Source organism: Neofelis nebulosa, chromosome 9, assembly GCF_028018385.1.
Source record: "Neofelis nebulosa isolate mNeoNeb1 chromosome 9, mNeoNeb1.pri, whole genome shotgun sequence".
Lineage (NCBI taxonomy): Eukaryota > Metazoa > Chordata > Mammalia > Carnivora > Felidae > Neofelis > Neofelis nebulosa.
Window position 1 is genome coordinate 103,043,076 of NC_080790.1, and position 15,630 is coordinate 103,058,705.

The 15,630-nt window shown below is 38.4% G+C and overlaps 1 protein-coding gene across 1 annotated transcript in view; it reads right to left on the reverse strand.

The window, feature by feature from the left end:
* The window catches only part of SPTLC3 (serine palmitoyltransferase long chain base subunit 3), a 131,045-nt gene that overhangs the window by 64,097 nt on the left and 51,318 nt on the right, over nt 1–15,630 (reverse strand). Inside the window, exons 5-6 of the mRNA XM_058684871.1 lie at nt 5,532–5,656; nt 3,247–3,340 (exon numbers count right to left, since the gene is read on the reverse strand). Coding sequence (XP_058540854.1) covers nt 3,247–3,340; nt 5,532–5,656 — 219 coding nt within the window. The remainder of the gene's footprint in view (nt 1–3,246; nt 3,341–5,531; nt 5,657–15,630) is intronic.

Below are 15,630 nucleotides of genomic sequence, written 5' to 3' on the forward strand. Positions count from 1 at the left end.
TTAGCCTCAGCCAGCAGGAAAAGAATCAATTCAAGCCATCCCTTGCCCCACTCCCCTCAAAAGGAAGGGTTGCTAACATAGCGGGTCAGGGCCTGACGTTCCTTTGCCATATTGGCCATGGGAAATTGTCTCAAGAAGCATTAGCCGAAACCAGTTTCACTTCCTGGCTTATGTGCTACAAGCTCTCAAGTTTCTTGTCTCTATGTAGACCAAGAATGGCTTGTCCTGCAAGTCATTTTGGCTGCTTTTCCAGTGACCGGGTGTGTAAGTGGCATAAAAGGACTCCGAGTCTGCTGAGTCATTCATTTTAGATTCAAAGGAGGAAGAAGTAGGAAATGACACTTGGGTGTCCAGCTTCTGCCCCAGCAATGGCGGCTAGAGAAGCTGTATTAGTTACCTATTGCTACGTAACAAATTACCCCAACACAATTAACACTTATTATCCACAGATTCTGCAGGTTAGGAGTTTGGGAACCTTAGGTGGGTGTTCTGGCTCAAGAAAATTGTGAGCTGCAGTCAGGATGTTGGAACTACAGTCATCTGAAAGCCTGAGTGAAGCCAGAAGATCAGTAAAGATATCCTGTTCATATGGTTGTTGGTTAGAGGCCTCAGTTCTTCTGTATAGGCTGCTTAAGTGCCCTCACTAGTGATGCCAGAGAGAAGAACAGGCAGAAGCCATAAGCCTTTAACACCTAGCCTTAAGAATGACATATCATCACTTCTACTGTATTCTTTCGATCACGTAAACCAATCCTGAGACAATCCAGGAAGGGACTATTCAAGGCATAAATACCGGGAGGTGGGTGGGGGGGGAATCATTGGAGAATCACTACCATAAAGTCTTAAGCTGGAGAGTAGGAAATTCTTGGTTAGTGTTTAAGAAAACGTTTAGTCTCCCAGTTGAGTATATACACGTCTGTCTGCTTATCTATCTATCTATCTATCTATCCATCTATCATCTATCTTTCTATCATCATCTCTATAGACCGCCAAGGGAAATCTGGAGAATGGTAGAATTTGGGTTAAATTCCAAATAGTAACAAACGCAGGATAGTGAAGGTGTATGAGAACTGTTATGGGGACAGTTGATCTTTACAATCCATAAGCAGATGGGTCTTTTCCTTCTGAGGCTGTTCAAAGCCTATCTCAAATCAAAGCTTATACCTTTGTTTTCACTGCCACTAGACACGAGGGAGGGCTACTAAAGGCATTGAACAAAGCCAATTCATCCAGAGATCAGCATGGAATGAAGCAGAACTGTCCAAACACCTTTTGTTGCTTCCTGAAGTACATATATCTTAGTTTGTGTATGTGTATATATATATATATATATATATATATATATATATGTATATACACATATATATACGTGTATATATATACACACATATGTATGTATGTGTGTATATATATATGTGTGTGTGTATATATATACATATACATACATATGTATATATATACACACACACATATATATCATATAACATATTGGTTCTTCATTAACTGGCCAAGACCTTATTTTTCAGCTCTTCTCCAGTAGTTCAGCCTCACACTAGAGGTCTTGCTGCTTTTTACACACTCCAGGTTATTCTGTTTAGAAATTTCCTTTCCCATATCCCTGATCAGAATTCTCTTAATCCTTCAAAGTCTATGGCAAATACTATCCATTTCATGCAATCCCCAAAGTGAAATGATCTTTGCATTCCTCTGGGTCATCATAATGTTTTCTACTATCCTTTGGTGGCACTGGCAATGAAAATGATGAGGATAATAATAATCACAATAATACAGCAGGTACAAGTGACTCAGAAGTTTTCACTGCTAGGCATTGTGCTAAGCACTTTATATGCCTTCACTTACATATCAGTGAATCAGGCATTGTAATTATCATTTTTGGAATAAGTAAATTGAGATCCAAGAAGGTTAAATAATTTGACTAGGACCACATGCTAATAAGCTATAGGACAAAGACACAAATGCCTGGGGGGGGGGGAAGCCTATACTTTTTTAATACCAAAGATATTGTATGATAACAATTATATTTTTAGGAAAATTTATTTATGAGGAAGTTGGAATATTTTAAATGTAAAATTCAATGATTTTAATAAGAATGTAAATATCACCCCAATCAAAATATCAAATATTTCTATGACCGCAGAAAGTTCCTTTATGCCTCTTCTCACCAATTCCCTCCCCTACAATCAGAGTCAAGCATCTTTGTGATTTCTATGACCATAGATTAGTTTTGTCTGTTTTTTATTTGCTCTAAACAAACTCATACACTATATACTATTTTGTGTCTGGTTTATTTCATTAAAAATAATTTTTCTGAAGAGTCATCCATGGTGTGGGTATCAGTAGTTTATTCCATTTTTTTTTTTTAAATCAGAGAGTCATATTCCATTATATGAATGTAACAGATCTTTTCCATTCTCCTATTATAGATATTTGGGTTGTTTCCAGTCTTGGCTATTATGACTAAATCTGCTGTGGACATTCTTGTACAAGCCTTTTTGTGGACATGTGCTGGAAATTCCAAGGTGAAGAATTTATGGATCATGGTATAGGGATATGTTTATAAGACTGCCAAGCTGTTTTTCAAAGAAGTTGTATAATTGTACCCTCCAGCAATGGGTGAGAGTTGCTTCATATCTTTGCTAATATTTGGTGTTGTCATCTTTTTTATTTTAGCCATTTTGGTGAGCATGAAGAGGTCCACTGGCCAAAGCCTGTACTCTTAATCACTGCCTGATATTGCTGTGGCCCTTTTTCTACTTAACCCACAATACAGCTACTTTGATACATATCTGCCTCTCCTAGTAGATTGTAAGCATGCGCTGGGTGGGAATAGTGAAAGGAGTTCTTCTAAGGAAGAACACCACTTTTTACCTGACAATAACATAAAACTTAAGTCTTAAAACTTTCCTAAGGCAGCGTTATAGAAAAGGGAGAGTTATAACACTTCTGATGATTAAATGTCAGTCCTAAGAGATCAGTCATGTTTTCAGAGGCTGCACTGTAAGACCACAAATAACAGTGACACTAATGTGTTTGGGTTACAGTTAGCAATCTAGGTGTTTAAGACACTTCAACCATTTAAGGTCAGCAGAGGTTAACAAGCCAGTAGTGAAAATAAACATAATTGTGTTTCATGAGGCTAAGTTCCCCCATTCAAATGGGGCAAGGACAAAGCCACATGTTCTAGAAGAAAGCAGTATATGTCAGGAGAGATGCATTGATACTCACTGTTGTGTTTGAAGATCCTTATGGTTGCACCTGAGAGTCGGGCCCCGAGTACGAGAGATGCATGGTTTAACTCATCACTTAAAATGAGGCATCCCTGTTCAGAAAGCAAACACACAAAGCACAGGCCAATAAATAAAATTAAAGAAAAATAGCATGTGGAAATAGAACAACACTTCAAGACCTTTAACAGACATCCCTCAAACCCATTTTCATTTTAAAAGGCCAAGAGTTTTACCTGGTGTCTATATGGGTAAAATCCTGTAGACAATTAGCTGATGAACATGGGGATTATTTTAAGGGATTATATCTTTAATCATTTGCATTTGATTTTCATCAGAGAAGATCATTCAAGATCTTGGTTAAATGCCAGCTAGCATTTTCTAAAGAATTGATGTTTGGCAGGAAAATGGATATACTTTGGGTGGGTTGTGGATTTGCTGGGGTTCCTCAATCATGCGTTGGATTATTTGGGATATGGTGTTCTTGTTCTGGAGGGGAGGGGTCTTTTCTGCAGGGTCTTTCAAGCTCTTGTTTTCCTATTCTCATTCTCCTCTGTATTGACATCATTGTAGACCAAAGTATCAATGCTTTCCAGTTAAAAACTTTGCATTTGGAAAAGTATGGATGGCAATTCAGTCTGAGGCAAGTGAAAAAGATCAATCAAATTTACTTCTTATAAATTACAGTTGTAAATTTATTTTCCTTTTTTAATTTAAAACTTTCAAAACTATAAAATTGTTCCAGCATACAAAAAATGAAGAGACAAACTATGGTGGCCATTTGTTTTTGTGGCCACCCAGAAGCTTTGAGTTCTTGCTCATACTTTAGAAAGTTCACACATGAAGTGTTGTAAGTTTTTTGGGGAAGAGCCAACAATGCTCTAGATGAGTATGTGTGTATTTATAATTTTTTGGTGGACATTTGAGAGTTACTTATAAACCTGATGATACCTCACCCCTAAATTCTTCAGCATGTACTTACTAAGAACAAGGATGTTCTCTGGCTAAATCACAATGCAATGATCACGCCCAAGAAAGCCAACATTTATGTAGTACTATCATCTAAGAGACAGCCCAAATTCATGCTTCCCCAACTGTCCTAATGATGTCAATGTCTTTTATAGATGTTTTCTTTCCTTCTATTTTTTTCAGTGCAGAATCCAATCAAAGATAATATGTTGCATTCAGTTGTCATGAGTCAGATTTTTTAAGCCTAAATCTGATTATGGCACTTACTTAAACGCAGCCAATCAATGTCCCCATTTTCCTCAGAAAGAATTTCCAACACTCAAGGAGAACTACAAGGCTCTGTGCAATTTGGCACCTGCCTTCATCTCCAGTCTCCTTATCATCCACTACCCTATATTCTAGTTCTTCCAAAGCTCAGTGCTTTATGCATGCTGCTATCTCTTCCTTACCTTAAAGAAAAAAACTTAACAGACAAGTAACAGATTCAGTTCTCACGTCACACACTTTGCACGAGCATCTCAGCCTTTCTTAAGAAGAGCTTGGAAGCAACTCTTTTGCTTTTCTCCATGTATGTGCATGCCTTTTCTGTGGCATTCATCCTGTTTTATTTGGTGTATCATTTCCCCCACCAGACTGTAAACTACATAAACTTACAAGGCACAGATCTTGTTCATCTTTGTCCTGTATCTTGCCTTATATGAGGGCAAACTAGTTTCTCAACAAGTGATTTCTTAATGAATAAATGAGTGGCATGAGCAAAATGTTTTGTTCAAATAAATGCCCAATAAGTGTTTTCTGCATTGCACCTGGGGACTTGGGAACCTAAAAACTTAACTGTTTTTGCTAAACTATCATCAAAGATGAGATGTGACCCACATCTAGGGCTTTAATTCTATAACTGAAATATCATTATGAACAAATTTGCTGGACTAAGCTGTTATATTTATTTAAAAAGCTGGACATCCAGGGGCAATTGGATGACTCAGTTAGTTAAATGTTTGACTCTTAATTTCAACTCAGGTCATGATCTTGCCGTTTGTGAGATCGAACCCCATATCTGTGCCATCAGCACAGAGAATGCTTGGGATTCTCTCTCTCTCTCTCTCTCTCTCTCTCTCTGCCCCTACTGCACTCATTCTCTCACTCTCTCTCTCTCTCAAAATAAACATTAAAAAAAATAAAAAAAATAGAAAGCTGGACATCCAATCAGCTTTTCCTAAAAAAAAGGACCTTCTCAGCCCTACTTCTAATAGTACCTGCCCAGTGTTGTAATTCTTAGGCACACGGAAGAAGACAATTATGTTAACAAATTCTCACCTTTCCAACTAGTGCTGGGATATTCATTGAGTTAGTTGCAAATCCCATCCCAAAGACCATAGCTGCTTCTACATTCAGGAACTCAGCCACAAGGTTCTCCAACTCTTTGTGTTTATCCAAACTTCCTGCACAGGAAATGATAGGATGAGTCAGTTTTCCCTTCTCTCAACAAGATCAAAAACTTGAAACCCAGTGCATCACCAAAAGACATGTGTGAGAATGTATGTATATTTGTCACAGCCCCAATCAAGAAACAACCCAAATGTTCATATACTGCAGAATGAAGGAATTAAATGCCTTGTGGAGATATTTACAGAGCAGAATTAAACACAGGAAGGAACAATAGTGCCCCACACAACAAAATGAAAAGAATCTCACAAATAATATTGTTGCGTGAAAGAAGTCTGACACATATGCATACAGGCTGAATCCATTTACATAAAGTTTACAAACTGGGGTGCCTGGGGCACTCAGTCGGTTAAGTGTTCGACTTCGGCCTAGGTCAAGATCTTGCCGTTGCCGAATTCAAGCCCTGCGTCAGGCTCTGTGCTGACAGACTGTGTTCAGAGATTGGAGCCTGTTTCAGATTCTGGGTCTCCCTCTGTCTCTCTGCCCCTCCCCCACTCACCCTCTCTCATTAGAAGTCAGGATAGTGGTTAATTTTGTTGGGAGCACGAGGAGACCTTTGAGATTCTCTAAATGTTGTGTTTCTAGATTTCGATGCTGGTTACATGGGTATGTTTGCTTTGTGAAAATCTAATACTTAACAACTGGCGTGCTTTTATATATAAATATTGATAATGCAATAAAACCTACAAAAAAATACCACAATTTTTCTCTTCCCTCACCCTACATCCCTCAAGTGATTAATTAAATTGTAATGCTCCCAGGGGGTGCCCCACACTTAAATGCAAACAGATCCCATGACATCTATAGACAGTAGTAAATCTAGTTATAAATTATTGAACCTTTGGAGTGTGCTAGATTTCAAAGGTTACCATTCAAGTTATCTCATTTAATCTTAAAATCCCAATAATGCAGTTATCATTACTTTATAGATTAGAAAACCAAGGTGTAAAGAGGTCACAGATAAAAACCAGCAGAGATAATCCAGTCTAACTCCAAAGTTCATGTTTTACCATCCTGCTATCCTTTATATGCTTATGCTCTGACTCCTTCTTATCCTGAATCGCTCATGCCTTGCTAAGAGTAAATGTTAATGATCCTCATATTTTTCTGTTTGCCGTCACTGTCCTAGATCTGCAGTGTCCAATATAGTAGTCACGAGCTACATGTGGTTAGTGCAATAGAGTTTTAAATTGTACTTAATTTTAGTTAACTTTATTTAAACTTAAAAACTGAAGCATTGTAAAATATTTTCCACTGAACACAACTTTATTATCTGGGTAGGATTATATTCTACTTATTTCACTTTAACCAATGAAAATTTAGTGTCTGAACTGAGATGTCCTGTAAGAGTAAAATACACACTATTTTTTGAATGTTTAGTACAACAAAACAAAAACAATAACAAAAATAATGTAAAATGGTTCATAAATATTTTTATATTGATTACATGTTCAAATGATAATATTTTGGATATATTGGGTCAAACAAAACCCATAATGAAATTAAATTTACTTGTTTTTTTTTAACTTTTTTTTAATGTGGCCACTAGAAGTTTTATTTCATTTTATTTCATTTATTTTTTAATTTTTAAAAATTAAAAAAATTTAATGTTTATTTATATTTCTGAGATAGAGAGACACAGAGTGCAAGCAGAGTGAGGGAATGCAAGAGAGAGAGAGGGAGACACACAATCCGAAGCAGGCTCCAGGCTCTGAGCTATTAGCACAGAGCCCAACACAGGGCTCGAACTCATGGACCATGAGATCATGACCTGAGCTGAAGTCGGACACTTAACTGATGGAGCCACCCAGGTGCTCCTGGAAATTTTAAATTACATATATGTCTTGCATTATATTTTTATTGGACACTGCTGCTGGAGATGATTCATTGGACAAAACACAAAAATGTACAAGTGGAGGTACATAATTTGCAACCACAGAACACAGAAGCAGATTTAACTCAGCTTTAAGTTAGAGGAATATTGTTAGCACATTCAGGATTACTTATAAACATGCTTTTTTCAACCTAAAGTTCAACATGTTTTACTATACAGAGTGTGATATCAGAATTTTATTTAAATTGGTAAATTAGCTTGCTTCTTGTGCTAAAATGGTGAAGGGTTGAACTTGAGAAGGCATTGACTAGTGAGTTCAAAATTTTATTTTGCATTTAATATGAAAGAGCACATTTCATGTATCATCTTTGCCCTTCCTGAGAGGTCACACTGTCATACAACAGATAGCTGCTGGTCTTTCTTCTCAGTTCAGAATTCATTTATCCTCCCAAATGTCAGAAACCATAGTAAAACAAGTATTCTAGCAGAATTAATTTTACTCAAGCTTGGGGGGAGGGGAGTTAAAACTTAAATTGTTATTAAAACTTTATTATCAAAGATACAGAGAAAAAAGAAATACTAAAATTTAAAGATGTGACATGGGCACATAATCACTCATTGTATTTGTTTTTACCTAACAGAGACTACATCCAAAGGGAATGACCCCATGATAGATAGTGACCAGGCCATTGGCCTGGGCATGACATCCTTGGGTTCTGGCCCAGCTCTTCTGCTAAATAACGGAACGGCCTCTGGCTAACTCTTCTGGAAGTTTCCAGAGAGGTTGGGAGAAGTACTGTTTTAGGCTTCCCTGATGTTGGGACTGTTTTTTTCCTCCACATAGAATGGTCTTCTTGCAGCTCCCACTCACTTTTTGACGTCCACCTAACATGATGTCTTTCCTCAGGTGCTGTTTTCTTTTTCTTTTTTTTTTTTTTACATTTGTTTATTTATTTTTGAGACAGAGAGAGACAGAGCATGAGCAGGGGAGGAGCAGAGAGAGAGGGAGACACAGAATCCGAGGCAGGCTCCAGGCTCTGAGCTGTCAACACAGAGATCAACGCGGGGCTCAAACTCACAGACTGTGAGATCATGATCTGAGCCCAAGTCAGACGCTCAACTGACTGAGCTACCCAGGCGCCCCCTCAGGCGCTGTTTTCAACTTCTCCAGGCACACTTGGTCATTTTCTTCTGAGATCACAAAAGCTTCATCACGTAATGATTATAACACTTATGAAGTTGAACTAAGAACATTCATGGGGCCATCTTCTCTACTACAGAAAGAGCCCTCAGCATGCCAATACTATGTGCAAGATGTTCATCTTGGCAACCATAGAGACTAGTGCAGAACTAACACACACTAGGTGCTTGTTGAGTAGCATGCAGACTTTTGATGGAGTATAAGGACAGAACTGAGCCCAGAGTAGGGGACTGCACATGGAAGAAGGTCAAGAAGCCACGTGATGCCAGGGCAACAAGGTGTCTAAGTAGTGAGCTCCACTTTGAAAGTACCCATACCTGAAGAAGTCCCTGGCAAGGGTGAAAGGTGCCCAAACATTGCCAACTTGGTAAATTTCCCCATGAGCCTTTCCTTCCCAGAGACTTGGGTGACAACTGTGTCCTGGCCCAGTCACCCAGAAGTGATGAGTAGAAGTTCATGGTGACTCTCTGTGATGTCTTTCTCCACCTTCATCTTACCCAAATCTGCCATCCCAGGGCTTTATCTGTAACAGTTGCATCACCAAAAGTCCTTAGGGTTATGTGGAATGTATTGTAAGCAATCAAACAGCCAACCAACTAATAAGAAGTGGGTGTGTCCAAGAACAACCTAAGAAATTGCCCTCTATGAGGTCTTTATCATTAGCCCTGGCTTAAGGAGAGGGAGAAGAGAGGAAATGCAGGTATCCATATTAGGTCTACAGATCCAGCCTTCTTCTGGATTTCCAGTGGTCAAGTGGATAGTAAACTAATTTTCAAATATACCAATTTCTATGACCAGACGTCTCACAGCTGAGGTATGAATTATGAGTGGTTTTGCACGTAGGAGCTTATCTTCATTTATAGAAAACAACAGTTTCTACCCCCAACCCACCTTATCATAGAATTTCTCTGTTTGGTGCTCCTGGCTCAAATTTCATAAACAGATATGAGAGAGTCTCAGGATTGCTAGACATTTTCTACTTCAGGAAGCCATGCTTCTCAAAGTTAGCAAAGCTGTCTGGGTGGGATGTGGTTCATTAAGGAATATTGAGAATTATGGCTTATTTGTATTAATAGAGTGCTACTTTACTCCTCCTGCTCTTCACACTGAAGAACTAAAAATGTAGGAAGACTTGAGGAAACAAAGCAGTCACAAAAACGTAACAAGCTTGCTTTTTGTAAATATTCAGGCTATACCCCAATTTGGGTGGAGGTGCCTGAGTCGTGTCAAGCTGCAGTTGGTGGTCTGAGTGCTTGAGTGGTTCTAGAAATTATAGTCAACATTTTGTCTTTATTATGTAAATATGGGCTTTTTTTTAAACCCCAAGAAAGCATAGCTGTAGTCCTAACCAAAGGTACAAATAAATCCACAGTAATTTTTACTTCTTTTTCTCTCTGACTTTGGTTTTGTTTCTGTTTTTCAGTCTCTGAAGGTCAACAACAGCCGCAAATTGGCTAGTGACAATGGATCTCCAAATTGCTACGTTGTGCATATATTGACATTTATTCTCATCCTGAAGGTTTATTTATTCAATGGGATACTGCAAACCTGCTTTGTGAATAAAAGAACAAATACAAGCAGGATGTATCCTCTTCCTAGCTCTCTCCATGGTATTTTCATGCGCCAAACACTGGGCTTAGCACCATCAGTCAAATCAATAAAAATTAGATGCAGGAGAAAGTATGGATATTATGTTTATAGACTGGATACTTCTGCTGGATTTTTATTGATACTGACTGGTTCATACTCTTTAGTCAGAACATAAAGACTGCTGGCCTTCAAACTGACACTGACTAACAGTAAAGGGTGTGGGTGTTATTAACAAGCCTGTTTCACCACCCCATGTCTTCTGTGTGGCACATGTGAAGACTAGTTTTCAAATTGTGACTGTGGTCACTTTTTGTCCAGAATATCCTGTTTGTAGATTGTTCTTTAGACTTGATCTAGGAGCAGACTGGCATTTGTCATGACAACCTGCCAGTGGGATCATCTGGCTGTTCCAGTTGTGCCATGGCTATCAGCCCACATCTGAGCCACTTTGCTTGAACTGGGGACCTGAATGTGGGAAGTTAAGAGTAGACATTGACAAGGTCCTTGGTCTTCCTCAAGTTGATATCAGTGACTATAAAGGATACACATAGGTGCTGGTGTCAATGAAAGTTAATCTGTATCCTTAGTGTGTTTAGATGTAACAGGATTTTTTTTGTGTGTCTAAATGAAATAAAAGAGACAAAACTTTGATATACATTGATGTGCACTGGATTTGGAAATCTGAACAATTGCTAATAAATCTAGAGGACTCCTCTTCCCTACTGCTATGACGGCGAGTGCTCATCTACACAGCAAACATTTTATAGAGGGCCAGAGAGAAAATATTTTGACTTTGTGGGCCAGACGGTCTCTGTTACAACTATTCAGCTCTGCCATTATAAAGTGAAAGTGGTCATAGACAGTACACAAAAGAATGGCTGTGGCTGTGTGCCAATAAAACTTTGATGGATACCGAAATTTGAATTCCATATAATTTCACATGTTGCAAAATATTATTCTTATTTTTATTTTTTTTGACCGCTTAAAATTGTACGAAGTGTTTGTGACCTGCAGGCAGTACGAAAACAGGGGGCAGCTGGAATAGTTGGGTGACCTTTGAGGTAGATGGTCTCTGATGTCAGCTATGAATAGTATGGGGTAGTGCCAAGAGCTCTTCAGTGGAACCCAGGAGAACCGGTGTCCAGTCTTGACTCCTCAGCCCACCAACTGCAGACACATTGATTGGCAGGTTATTAAAAAGCTCTAGGCTTCATGCATCGCATCGTATCCTATTTATGTGGGTGGAGAGAGGGTGGAGGAACATGCATATATTCTGAAATTCCGAGTTTCAACTTTGTTCACTCATCCCAGGCATCGCCTTGCTGGAAAGTATTATACTTACATAAAATTATTGGGATATCTTGTTGAATTGTTATGCTCACTTGGCTCTGTTGAACCTACAAGGCAAAATCTGCACTTGCAGAAATATCTCTGCTCGTTGCAATTTGGCTGTGCTGTAATTTCTGTCATTGTCAAGAGAGGGGCAATTACCTTGTCAGAACTATAACAGGTATCTGGAAATTACCAAAAGGCTTTCAGAAACTGAGATACCCTTTCATTTTCCTACTCCCAAACAATTCCCCTGAGAGTCTGTCTCCCGTTAAAAATACTCTTAAAGAAAAATAAAGAGGCTTAAGAGAAACACAATGAAATCTCATTAATCAGAATTTACAATAATTTGGTCGGAGAGGAGCTGGCACTGTTTATGAAGAAGGGTTTTGCTGTGTAAATTAAGAAGGTACAGCTAATTGATGTGGGGATGTTTATAGCTTATTTAATCAAATCCACTGCTTTAAAGCATGTTTATAGCATTGATTTGCATAAAATGGTATTAATTAAAATTGCTTTTTTTTAAAAAAGAAAACAAGATCTCTACTTAGTAGCAATTTCTTAGAAACTGCTCAATCTCATAGGAACTTTAAGGCCATAAGATGATATTTATTTGAAATTGCTTTAATTCAGACATTTTGCAGATTCAGGCTGGCCCCTATTTCAATAGTTCAGGCTGGTGAGACTATATGTTTCCTGGATCTAGACACAAATATTTGAGAAAGAAACACAGAAAGAGCCATGATAATTTGAATGAAATGATAGCAAACAATTTTCCAGGAAGATAAAGAGGGAGAAAAATTATCGAATGATTTAGGATCATGTTCTCAAACTGAGAAATAGAAATTTCAGCAAATTGGTACATTACAACTAACATAAATATCACATCCGAAGCTTGAACATGGAAAATAATTTCCTGTTCTATCCAGTCGCATCGTTTCCTAACTTAATATGTCCCTTCTGATGTTTTTAAGATGAAGCTGTTTGAAGGCTACTTCTTAAAATTCCAATTATGACTTGAGTGAATAGTCTGCACTAGGCAGTTTTGAGGTATGTTTACTATTCAGGTTTCCCTGATGAGCTGAATCAAGCACAAGGCTTTCCTTTTCAAAGGAAGAGAAGTCTCTAAGTAGAGATGAGCTTTGCTTGAAGCAGAGTTAGTCTTGCCACAATTCCATGAGTGTGTTTTCTTAGAAGTGAACTTCTGACCAACAGTTGCCAGCAGCACAAAGGGCTTATAGAGGGTATGTATTCAAATCATGTACTGTTACTACACATTTGCTCTTACCCAGGAAAAGAAAGAGAGAGAAACGAAATACCCTTATAGGATAAAAGTGGGGGAGGGGGGAAGAAAGGAAACAAAAGTTTCTCTTTCCTTTGCCTGAATTTAACGTTTCCTGGATTTGGACATTTAGACCAGCAATGTGTGGCAGGATGCACTGAGACATCAACTTGCTTCTCTGATTTTCTGGCTTGCCTCTTACCTACTTTACAGTTTTTATTTATACTCCTCCGCTCCCAGGCATATGTGGTATTCACTCCACATAAAGTAAAACACCATTGCCTTTTTGGAAAATGTTTGACTAATTTGGTCAAGAAAGGTGGCCATGCAACATAGTTTCCAGTGGTTCCCAAAGTTTAGTCCTTAGAGCAGTAGCATCAACATCACCTGGGAAGTCATTAGAAATGTGAGATCTTGAGTTCTATTCCAGCCCAGCTGAACCAGAAACTGTAGGTGGGGCCAACAACCTGTGTTTTTCCAAGCCCTGCAGGTAATTCTGATGTGAGCTGAAGTTTGAGAGCCAGCGGTTTAAGCTCAAGAATCCACATAGCCTGTGGCGGGGTCCTTTCAGTAGACCGGAAAATTTGGTCTGATTTAGTGGGCATGTCTTGGAAGTGTCAGAATTATTTTCATAAGTCTGTGCCTTCATTTTAGACTCTTGTTGACTTTTAAGGAAATAACTGACCTGAGAAATATGAGATCATTGTGGAAGAATCAGAAATTAAATACAAAATACAGTATAACCATCTGTATCATGCAAATATTCAAGTAAAATATATTTTTAAAAATGTACTCATGATATACATACTGTTATAAAACTTGTTTAATTCTCTTAACAATCTATTTTCCATTTTACAGAGGAGAAAACTGAAGGCCAGGAAGGCACAGAGTTTATCTCAAGCCCTAGCAAGTCAAAGGGGAAAACTAGAATTTGAACCGAAGCAAACTAAACCCAGAGCTTCTGCTCTCAATCATGGTGCTAAGAAATTACATTTATAATATTTACATGCTTAAATAACATTATGTTAACCAGACCTACCAAGTATATTTAATCAATTTTCTATTGTTGGAAATTCACTTATTTTTCCCAGTTTTTACTATTATTCAACATATTGCACTGATTATTCTTGATCATACATCTTTGAGCACTCATTCAAAAATTTTAAGGCAAAATTTCTCAAAATGAAATTGCTGAGTTACATGGCTTTCTATTGATACATTTTCAAATTGCCTTCCAATATACTCTGTCAACAGTTTATAAGAGTGCCCTTTACTCCTTTGAAACTATGGGATTTTTTTTTTAACTTTTGCCAATCAGGCAAAAAATGGGAACTCCATGTCTTAAACCTTCTTTGATTATTGGGGCAGAGTATTTCCACAGGTTCATTGGCCATTTACCTTTCTTTCTTTCTCTTTCTTTCTTGCTTGCTTGCTTGCTTTTAATGGCCTATTTGTGTACTGGATCTACTTCTTAAAGTAAGATTTTCATTACACTGTACAAACACTAAACATATACATTATACATACACTATAACATACATATAGAAAAGGAAACAAATTGGGGCGCCTGGGTGATGCAGCCTGTTAAGCAACCAACTCTAGATTTCAGCTCAGGTGATGATCTCATGGTTTGTGAGTTTGAGCCCCACATTGGGCTGGGTGCTGACAGCATGGAGCCTGCTTGGGATTCTCTCTTTCCCTCTCTCTCTGCCCCTCCCCTGTTCACGCATACACTATCTCTCTCTCACTCTCAAAAGAAATAAACTTAAAAAAAAGAAAAGGAAACAAATTGTAATTATAGAACCCTATGAAGTTTCAAAAAGTGAACACACGTATTAACTGCATCAAGATAAAAAAAAAAAAAAAACAATACAGACAGCACCTAAGAAGTCCCTTTGTGCCCCCTTCTAGTCACCATCTATTTCTCTTGAAAGGTAATTACTACCCTATGCATTCTCAGCAGGGATGTTGTTACTCCCGACAGTGACCACCTGTTCTTGGAGGGAGGGCAGATAACTTACTCTGTGTATAAGGTACAGATATCCATGACCTCATTAAACAGGTGGTTATAATATATGCAATGTTAAAATACCACGGGAAGCAGTGATAAAGAACAAAAGATGGAGAAACATCACGCTTTCCTGACTGTAAAGTTTTGCTCTTTTGCACGTTGTCAAAATCTTGGCCCACTTCTTCTAATTTTGTTGTTTGACTTTTAACTTCGCGGACATGACTTTTACGTACAGGAGTTTAAATGCTTCATTTCGTTGGCTCTTCTCTCTTATGATTTCTGGGAGTGCCTTCTCCGGTTCTCCTGAGCATGAGAACACAGTAGACAACTATCTGAATCAGGCTTGACAAATCTGAAGGGCAAGTAGTTGTGCCCAGAGGTTGGGCTGGGAACAAGCTTCCTTTCCTCTAACAGGGAAAAGTACCTGTTTTCCATGGACATGGGTGGCCTGTGTTGCATGGTGTCAGTCTGGGAGTCATTTAAAGTGGATCCCTCCCTCTAAGAGGACATTCTTCTGGGTAAGGTGAATTAGGTGAGATGAATTCTGCTGGAGGTTATTATGGGTAGGACTGAAATATGATCAAGTGACAAGCTACGGAAGAGGCTGCTATGGTCTGAATGTTTGTGTCTCCCCCAAATTTATATTGGAAACCTAATGCCCAAAGTGATGGTGGTATTAGGTGAGGCCTTTGGGAAGTGATTAGGTCAGAAAGATGAAGCCCT